At 47.5% G+C, this 10,375-nt stretch overlaps 1 protein-coding gene and 1 long non-coding RNA gene across 2 annotated transcripts; both read right to left on the bottom strand.

Annotated features, from left to right (window-relative positions):
- Positions 1 to 3,347: 3,347 nt before the first annotated feature.
- On the bottom strand, positions 3,348 to 5,593 carry LOC119277114. Its single transcript, XR_005136941.1, has 4 exons — positions 5,064 to 5,593; positions 4,881 to 4,982; positions 4,578 to 4,775; positions 3,348 to 4,227 (listed from the first exon to the last, which is right to left on the bottom strand). It is a non-coding gene; the product is annotated as an uncharacterized LOC119277114 (long non-coding RNA).
- A 1,158-nt stretch (positions 5,594 to 6,751) lies between these two features.
- LOC119277113 (BTB/POZ domain and ankyrin repeat-containing protein NPR2-like) lies at positions 6,752 to 10,369 on the bottom strand. Its single transcript, XM_037558336.1, has 4 exons — positions 9,382 to 10,369; positions 8,325 to 9,075; positions 7,896 to 8,090; positions 6,752 to 7,443 (listed from the first exon to the last, which is right to left on the bottom strand). Exons 1-4 carry the CDS (start codon positions 10,018 to 10,020, stop codon positions 7,199 to 7,201), a joined length of 1,830 nt encoding a protein of 609 aa, XP_037414233.1. The 5' UTR covers positions 10,021 to 10,369; the 3' UTR covers positions 6,752 to 7,198.
- Positions 10,370 to 10,375: the final 6 nt, after the last annotated feature.

The raw sequence follows: 10,375 nt of genomic DNA, 5'->3' as shown, positions 1-10,375 counted from the left end.
GACGACCTTTTTACCATCAAATTCTCACACACACTCTCTCCCTCCCTCCTCCTCACTCTCTCTCCCCCTCTTCCTCTCTCTCTCTCTCTCTAACACACACATATCCATCTTATTGGGTACGGGACCATAATCCATCTATTTCACACGCACATGCGCTACTGCATAACAATATGGATTATAAAACAGGTTCAAGGTAGTAACAAGGATTCTTCTCATGCATTAATAAACAAATGTTCTGCACTGAAGACAAGATAACCAATTCCCAAAGTGCATCAGAGCATCACAGAACATTACTGGCAAGATAAATGCACGACGGTACACCCGACTCATTTAATTAATATAATTAAATTATCAGTAAATTAGTCACCAAACTGCTCGGATGAACCAGAACAGAGCCAACATATATCATCCTAGACAAACGCAACATCAACCATTTACCTTGGTACTTTGGGGGACCGACAGGAGGATGCATGTAGAAGCGCTTCTTGCCTGCGAATCCACAGTCAGAGAGAGAAATTGGAACCCATTCCCATCACCAACTGATAAAGAAAGCATGTAAGAAAATTGATATCGGCCAACTTGGATCTTCGGTGATTGTCCGCCGGTATGGAGAATTTAGGAGGGTGGGTGCAGGGAGTGGCCTTGTGGATGATGGATGGAGGCGCGGAGGGATGTGGTCACCGGAAGGTCGAAAGCGGAGAGGGTCGGGCACGTTAGGTGGAGTCGGTGGTGCGCGACAACCGGAGGCGGCCCAATCATGGGCGGCGAACCGACGATAGCCTCGGCCCGTCTCTCGACGCAACAAAGATAGAGAGGGCGGCACTGCCGGTGCTTGAGGTCGTCGCTCGGCACCATCTACATCGAGGGGAAAGAGAGGCGAGAAAGCGATAGGGTGATGCGGGGCTAGGGATTGCGGAGGAGGGTGGGGGTGTGCGATTTGAATGGATGGTTCTGCCCACCGTTTTCTTGTACGTGGCGGTGGAGACGGCGGCGTCCAGCCATGCAGGCGAGGCATGGGTCGAGCCGGGCACACGGCGAGGCGCAGTAGCAGAGGCGGGGGCAATTTTTTGCTACTGAGATGCAGGGTGTGGGATTGATCGTTCATGTTCTCTTTTCCTTTTTAACGGGAGATGGATGCGATTTTTTCACGAGGGGAGAGATGCGACCACGTACAGATTCCATAATAAATTAATTAGGTCTATAACGGGATTTCTTTACAATGCGTTAAGATTTATGTGTTAGTTTTCTTAATAAAGAAATGCACTGATGTAGGGATCGATTGATTCGGATAAGGAAAGATAGATTCGTGATCTTTTGTATGTTAGGAAATTAGTGGTTTGCAAGGAACGAGTGGAGAGAAAAAGAACCAATGCGACCACGTATAGATTCCATAATAAATTAATTAGGTCCATAACGGGATTTGTTTGCAATGCGTTAAGATTTACGTGTTAGTTTTCTTAATAAAGAAATGCACTGATGTAGGGCGCGATTGGTTCGGGTAAGGAAAGATAGATTCGTGATCTTTTGTATGTTAGGAAATTATTGGTTTGCAAGGAAAGAGTGGAGAGAAAAAGAATCAGTACGAGGGGGTGGTGGGAGGTGGGACGAATAAAAATCGGACGAAATTGGAAGGTGGGAGGGGGCGAGTAAAAACCGACAAAAAAAACCAAAAAAATTGTGAGGTGGGAGAGAGGATGAAAAAAAACCAGGGGAGGTGGGAGGAGGACAAAAATAAACTGTACGAGGCTACCAGCTGCTCCATTAGGAGTAGAGATTGGTTGTGAAAATAACATGCGACGACGACTTAGCGAGCGAATCCCCTTAAAAAAGACATAGCGAGCAGATTCCCTTAAAACTGGTAGAAATAGATACGATTGATGACATTGATAAATAGTGGTGAATGTTGGCATAATTTACTATCATCATGCATGGAAACGAATTATCAAGAAAAAGAATACTTCCTATTACTACACTCATAGGAAGCTTCCTAATCTCTGCTACCAAACAGTTTCTGCCGAAACAAGGAAGGAAAGTTATGGACGTGATTCGAAAGGAAACAAACGTTATGAAGATTAATTAATTTAGATTTGATCTTTAGAGATTGATTGTGATTGATTCTTTTACATAAAGACATTACTAAATAATTTGCGTCAGTATGGAAAGTTCTGATCCGTTCAGTTTTTTTCGTTGTGTGAGAGGGTGAAGTGAAAATAAACCGATGAAGTGGGGGAGGCGACGAAAAAAATCTACTATAGTTAACCTACGAAAAAAACCGGACGAAAGTGGTGGGACGAAAATTGACCGGCAAAGACTACCAACTGCTCCATTAGGAGTAGAGATTGGTTGGTTCGATTTTTTTTGCGTGGAGGGAACTACCTGGGAGGTGGGAGGGAGTACGAAAATAAACCGTCTCGGCTGAGCGGGAGGTGGGAGCAAGTACCAAAGAAGTACCAAAAAAGACCGGGTGAGGTGGGACGAAAATAAAACCCAGAACGCGACCTACCAACTGAGACATTAGGAGTAGAGATATTAACAAAAGTGCAGATCCCGTCCCACTCTTCACTTTTTGACAAAAACTTCCGAATAGCAATCTTGGTGAGTGATCTCGACCGGGTTCGATCGGCATGGCGTGTCGTTCCTCCAGGAGTGGGTGCTGAGAGGAAGGATGGCAAACCTCCATTGTCAATCGGCCGGAGCTGCATCGTCATTTGGATCAGAGCATGGACGAAATCGAGATGGTAGAGGTTGAGGAATTTGTAGGACGTGAGGGTTTAGGGTGGGCATCACGAGAACTCACCCATATCTTGGGAGACGGCAGACCCGAGGTGCAGTCGTGTTCGTGCTTCAGGGGCTGCCACGTGCTGTCCTCGCCGCCATCGCCTGTCGATGCCACTTCAGCGCCACGAGCATGGGACTGAGGGACGAAGGAAAGAGAAGGGAAGGAAGCGAGCTAATGACGTACCCATTAAGAGTAGATATTTTCTTAAAATCGGTTATTTTGTTTCCTAATTAATGTGATTGAGCAATTTAAGATAAGGTTAATTAATTTAGATTTGATATTTAAAGATTGATCGTGATTGATTCTTTCACATAAAGACATTACTAAAAATAACTTGCACCAACATGGAAAGTTATGATCCGTTAAGATTTTTTTCGTTGTGTGAGAGGGTGACGCGAAACTAAACCGGTGGGGTGGGGGAGGGACAAAAAAAACCAGCGAAATAAAACGGGTGGGAGGTGAAAGGAAGTACCAAAGAAGTACCAAAAAAGACCGGGTGAGGTGGGACGAAAATAAAACCCGAAACGCGACCTACCAACTGAGACATTAGGAGTAGAGATACTTTTCATGACATATAACACATTTAATTTCTCAAATCAATGACCTAGAACTACGGGAGTGACTTATACATCGAGACGGAGAGAGTAAGCACCATTCATCCTGTGAGAGGAACAGAAATTACACAAAATTTGGTCTTGACAGTAGATGGTGACTGAGGTCTTCCCGAGATAAGTGTCTGACTCCTTCAAATTTCTTGCTTTTCTGCAGGACTGGCACCCGCCGTTAAGGCAGCAGGACTGGCACCCGCCGTTAAGGCAGCGTTACCGGGATCGGCTCGGCCTTATGATAGATGTGCTCCTGGCTACAACGCGTCGATTGTCGTTCCCGTAGGGCCGCTAGGCGGCAGCCACTAGGTGGCTTTCTTTAATTTCTTTTATACTCCGTCCTGAAAAACATGTCGCACGCGCAGTACGGTGATGTTTTTGCGGAAAAGCCCTTGAACTTCTAAAGCTCAGACAAATTAGTCCCCATCTCGTTCTTCCTCCTCCGTCCGTCGCCCGCGCGGCGCCATGGCCAGCCGCCCATTGCCCGAGCAGGTCCTGCTCTGCCGACGAGCCCGCCCAAGAGGCCGCCCACAACAGGCCCTGCGCCGCCGACGAGCCCGCCCAGGAGGACCTCCGCTGCCCACCCACGAGCAGGGCCTCCGCCACCCACCGCCGTTGCGCTGGTCCACTTTGCCCCCGATTCCGCCGTCCACCGCCGCCACGCTGGTCCAATTTGCCCCCAATTCTGCCGCCCACCGCCGCAGCGCTGGTCCACTTCGCCCCCGATTCGGCCGCCGCGCTGGTCCACTTCGGCCGCCGGCTACTGGTGGTGGTGGTTGTGGTCGACGGCCACTAACCCGCCCAGGAACAGGATCTTAGTAAGATTGTGATCTCTTCGTACTGCTGTAAACAAAGATTGTAAGAAGAAATTAGTAAGATTGAGATCTTACTAACTATTGTTGCATGAGTATTACTAAGATCTTACTGATTGTTGTTGAGCATTCTGTACAACAACAACAACATTGATTTCAAATTCGTTTACTGAATTTAAATGACGGGACTAACAGAATTTGCTCATGATCAGAAACTGCTGAAAATGCAGTGCCTACACCATTCTATACCAACCACACCACAATTCAGAGAAAAATGAAGCACAGAGCTACTCCCGACACACCACAATTTACACAGGATCCACCACATTTTGGAGTAATTTGCAGTAAGGAATTGACAGCACTAAACATCTTGGAATTGACCTGCGAAGAAGACGCCGCCGCTACCGTCGAGCTTGCAAGGGGGAGCCTTTGCTCTTGTCGTCTGGCTCGTCGCAAGGAGTACATAGTTTCAGACAATACGTATACCTGCGACTGGAAACGCTGCTGGACCCCATGGAAGAGCTGCTCCTCTGATGGAGTACCTGAAAACACCCAGTTGTGTAAAGCCCAGTTCTGTACCTGAAAATTCAGATTGTGAAGAATTTCCAATCAAAGTCCATACGAAATTCCAATCAAAGTACTCCAACTTAAATGATTCTGAATAAAACAAGGTTCAGAACTAACAAGGTTCAGAAATGTTGTCTCCAACTTAAATTCAGAATTCTACTCCTTACAGCACACCAGCGACAGATCTTGACACACCGGCACACCCATCTCCTCAAGCTCCTGCACGCAGATAATCGATCACTTCCCCCAATCACTACGGCATACCGCATCCAAGGAGTCATACTCAGCTCGATTTGGTACCTTCTAGAGCGACTCACCGGCGGAGCACGCCTGCTCGACGCCCTGCTTGGCGTCGGCACTCACCAAGGTCGGACCTTGACGAACAGCTCCATGGCGTCCGTCTCCTGACGAGCAGGCGCGGATCTGGCCGCCACCATGGCCTGCTCGATGGCGGACATGGATGGAGGCAGCAGGGAGGAGCTCACCATGGAGAAGGAAGGAGGGCACAAGCCATGGCGATGAGCCGACGACGAGGGACTCGAGGAAGGCGATGACGAGGGACTCAAGGAAGGGGCAAAGCCGTTCCTTGAGCTTCGCGGGGGAGCTGTGGCGCGGCGGAAGCAGTATTTGCAGGGTAGGGAGGAGAGAACTAGGCGGGGGAGCTGCGCGGGCGAGCTGCGGCGCGGCAGGGCGGCGCGGGGGAGCCGCGGCTCGGCGTGGGGGAGCTGCTAGGCGTCGCCGGCAAGTGGGCGAGCGACCGAGCGTGGGCGAGCTGCGCAGTCGGAGGGGAACGGGGACTGCGGGTTCTGTCGGTATAAGATGGAGGGGTTTTCTGCAAAATGTAAGCTGCGACATGAATTTCGGGACGGAGAGAGTATTTTCTTTGGGCATTGCTGTGTTGTTGCCCCAGCCGTCGCTATGGGTCAGATTTTCGGATGATGGTTGTATGGACACTTGCTTTATTTATAAAGCAGGGCAAAAGCCTATTTTAAGAGGAATAAACATACAAGACAACATAAGTTCCCCTTTAATAAACATTATCAAGAATGTCAGAACAAATAACTCAAGGACTGAGCTTGGTCAGTGCTCGATTTATCATAAAGAATTATAACTAGCTTAGTTTGTGCCGGATTTAACATAAGTTCTCCGTTCATAAACGTCTAGTGTTGGAAAACATCACATGACTGTTTCAAAATTTTGGAAACTATGTGCAAGAAGTTTCGAAAATTGGGCACAGCAAGTATTAAATGATGGTTTGCCTTCGATCTTGTATTGAAATGTTTATGTTTATAGATGACAAAGGAAGATTCATTGTTGGAGGGAATTGGAGGATGAATTGGTGTGCAGATATTTTAACAGTAGAAGTTATGGCACTACGATTTGGCATATTACTTGCACAAAAGGCAGGAAGCAACTGTCTTGTTTTTAACTCCGACAATATGAAAGTAATTGACACAATGAAGAATAGAGGACATTTAGCGAGAGTTGCGGCTGCTGTGTTTGATGATTGTTGTTTTATGGCTTGTGATGTTCCGTTAATTAGATTTGAACATTGTAACAGGGAGACAAATAAAGTAGCTCATGAAATTGCTAGATTAGCTAAATTTTCTGAGGCAAGGGATTGATTCGAGGAACCATGATATTATAAATTTTCTTACAGACGATGTAACCATTATTTCTAATAAATAAAGAGGACGTTTTATATTTATTTTTAGCCTCTGAATTGTTTATGTTTGAACTAGTAATATATTGTGGGCAACGAGAAATGCTACTCCCTCCTATCCATATTAATTTACACACATTTAGTATAACTTCATACTAAAGGTGTACTAAGTGTGCGACAATTAGTTTGGATAGAAGGGAGTATGTCGTTATTTTGTTGCATCTAAATTGATGATTGATCCAAAGCAAATGAACTCATTATGTTCTTGCTCTTCTCCTTTTGATTCCATGGCAATGCACTGGCGCTATAATAGTCTTCTATAAAGTTTGAGCTACGAAAATCAACTATGTATTGATAACAAAACAATTCGACAATGGGCAACTGTCCCCTTTCACTTACATTCAGGCAGGTTCCAACTTCCGCTACAGCCTCAATAACCTACTACTCCCTAGTATTATTAAACAGATAAGTATTGCAACTATGCGAAACAAATACAGCAGGCTGCACGCATGCATAGCGTCGGAGCTGGATGATCCGCTGCTCTGTCTTCACAACCAGCATGGGAAATTGATATTGGGAATCTGGGATGGGATGGCACAGCCTTCTCCAACAAACTCCCTAGTCCAGCAAAGTATATATCATCTTCTACTATTTTGGGGCCTCCTTTCATGTTCATATTCAGTTTTACACGATGGTGAGCACTATACATGCGCATGACCAGCGATCCCTCTTTAGTCCTGACATCTCCAGAAAACAGCCTGTTACAGTACCTTCACTTCATCGCCGAAGATGAGGAGTTTGACGACAGGGCTGAAAACATGCTTTTATCGGCCGTGTCCTTGCTGTATGCTTTGCGCACGTCCTCCTTCACCTCGCAGAAGCGCATCTTCTTCACCTGTTGCTCATCAGGGGTGCCGCTTTGCTGCTGGAATGCATCAAGGCCATCAGGCAGGCCATCTTCCAAGAATTTGTCGAGCACCTGCGAGCAGTTTGGGAAGTACCGACGGCCCAGTTCCACTGCAAGCATCACAGACATGTTTAATTCATGAATAAATATGATCGCGAGACTGCTTGTGTACACAGAACAAGCTCAATGCAAATACACAACACTGAACACCTATGTTTACAAGGGACCATAGTACCTACAACGACAAGTTGCAAAGACACATACTAGGAACATCTGTAGAGATAAACTTGTGCCACATGCCAGAATGGCAACATACTTTTACATGTTCATGTTTTACTGTGAACAACACATGCTATCAATAGGTTCATGAACAGAATATCAATGAACCCAACAAACAATGTTAAGTTATTTAGGTATAAGGTTGTGTACATAGTTGTATTAACAGCTAGTAACAGTTTAGCCAACATTTTATCGAACAATCTCTCAAAAAAAACATTTTATCCAACGATATAGCACCAGATAAAGTACAATTGAAAATAAGATCGACTACTCATGTTCGCACCTGTTTTTGCGAGTGCATCCACCCTCGAACGTAGCCTTTTGTTTTTTGTTACTGGCGTCTCATTCAGATCGACTTCCCTCAGTTTACCAGAAGTACTTGCTGCAGAAAAAACACCAACTTCTGGTGTGACGTCTGCTTGCGCAATTTGCATCGCAACCTTCGCTTCAGCAGGGAAGAATAATCTTGCAAACGCGACTGCAGAGACCACAGACCATTTTAACATCTTATGAAACAGGTGCATATGGCATTGTCGAATGTGCAGTAAGTGTTATAGCCACCTATTTCTATAGCATATGCACTGGAGAGGGGAAAAAAAGGGGGACTTTTTGGGAGAGAGGGGGTACTTTTTCTCGATCTCCCCGGTCATTTTAATATTGAGAAAATATTTGTCTAGAAGTGTCACTATCATTGCATAAAAGTAGACTTCACCTCTATTTTCCAGGTAGCTTAGTTTCATGTGAAGATCATCAGCCAATAAAGGTGAGGTGACTGAATCTTCCGCTGTCATAGGATTCCTCATCATCTCCCTCTCTAGGATGTCAATGCACATCCTATCTTTATTTGACTCTTGGCCCTGCTCCATCTTTGCATTATAATCTTTTAGTCTTGTTAATCTTCGACAAATATTACTTGCAAGGCGGCCATCATCTGTCAATTGCGACGCCACTGCTCCTTTGCTTAAGAGACACATAATAATAGCTGGTTCTCTCCTCATAGCAGCTAGGTGGAGTGCTGTGTACCCACGACTGTTCTTCAAATTCAAGTTGGCAAGTTCCAGGCCTAACAACTCGGTAAGAACTTTGGAATCGCAGTAAGCTGCAGCATAATGCAATGCGTTGGCGTCGTCTAGGGTGATTTCAGACTCATTAAGAAGCAACTTCACAAGTTCAACATCATCAGAATCCAGTGCCCTGTGGATTCTTCTTACTCTTTTATCGTGAACAGGGTCCGAAATGATGGTGTCACCATCAATTGGGGGAGATTTCTGTCGGATTTTTTTTATCTCATCAGCAATTTCTGGAGGGAGTTCCTTATCCAAAGACATAATATCAAGATCTGATCTTGCAATCCTTTGAACACATTTTCCACGCACTTGAGTAAGCTCTGAGTGGAAGGCAACTTGCAAGATAGGCAGGACGTCTTCAGCTAGAGTCTTGTCGACAAAGTTCATAAGCCGTCGCTGCAGTAGATGATCATCTTAACCATGATTAGCAATCCACCAGAGAAAGAAAGGGTCATGTGAAATGGGAAATAAAACCATGATTTACTTTTTACTCATGTACCAAATTTACTGTTTTTTCTCTGTTTCGAATTAGCATGCCAATTATACTGCAAATGTCTGTGAACAGTCAAATAAACAAATTGGAAAAGGGTAGAACATTTCTAGCCTGAAGCTGCCATGTGTCTAGCCAAGATTAGAAAAAAAAAATCTATAAAATAGTTGAGGCCTTCTAAACAAGCCAATAAGAGCCTATGCATCCCTCACCTGGAACAGCGACATGAGCTCGGGGATCCTGAAGGTCCACGCCGCGTACATGAGCTCGACGGCGAACCTGATGGCCGGCGGGCACGAGTCGTGCGGGCACACAAGATCAGCACATGACACCACGTCCAGTGGCGCGGGCCGGAGCCTGCCGGTGTAGAGGTACCCCATGAACGCCAGGAAGGCCTCGCGACCAACACGGCCACCTGGGACGAGGTCCTCCATCTTGTACTGCGGCCTCCCGGTCACATCCCCTCCCGCTCCGCCACTGGTGGCGGAGGCGGAGGCGGAGGCGGTGACTGCCCCATCACTGCGGCTCCCGCGGGCGCGGAAGAGGTCGTGGAAGAAGGGGCTGCGCGCGGCGAGGATGCAGCGGTGGACGGGGATGGGCGGCCCGCCGTCCGCCACGTCGACGTCGGCGTCGCTGCAGTCGAGTTCAGAATCGAGGAGGAGGCGCTCGAGGTTGTTGCTGAGGCGATTCAGGCTCACAGCCTCGACGCTGCTGCTGCTCCCTCCCCCTCCACCACCCCCTCCCCACCCGTCCGCCGCGGGCAGTGGCGCCAGAGCGACGGAGCAGGGGCTGGAGCCGTTGGACAGGTAGGACGACGAGGAGGCGAACGTGATGGACGACGACGGCTCCATCACCGCCGCCAAGCACGAGGCGAAAGGGCCCTAGAGCCGGACCACCATGTGTGAAGGCAAAGGGGGGAGGCTGCCTTTTGGTCTCTCCCGGCCGAACTGCGCAATTCGGGCAGGCTTTGTTTGGCACCACGCAGATCCGCGTCGGCACGAAAACTCCCCCACGTCACCCCGCCTAAACGCAGCGGAGAAGGGACGGCAAATTCCTCGAGCCCAGATCTCGGCAGCCGCCCGCCGCCGCCGCGTCAAACAGGGAGCTTTCTGGATTCTTTTTTCCTCCTCGAGACCGGCTGATCCAAGTGGGGGGAGCAGGAGGAAATATTGGGAGCGACGACGACGACGACGACCTGGCGGGGCG

The sequence above is a fragment of the Triticum dicoccoides genome, chromosome 3B, assembly GCF_002162155.2.
Source record: "Triticum dicoccoides isolate Atlit2015 ecotype Zavitan chromosome 3B, WEW_v2.0, whole genome shotgun sequence".
NCBI lineage: Eukaryota > Viridiplantae > Streptophyta > Magnoliopsida > Poales > Poaceae > Triticum > Triticum dicoccoides.
This window is presented reverse-complemented; position numbering and strand designations above follow the sequence as displayed.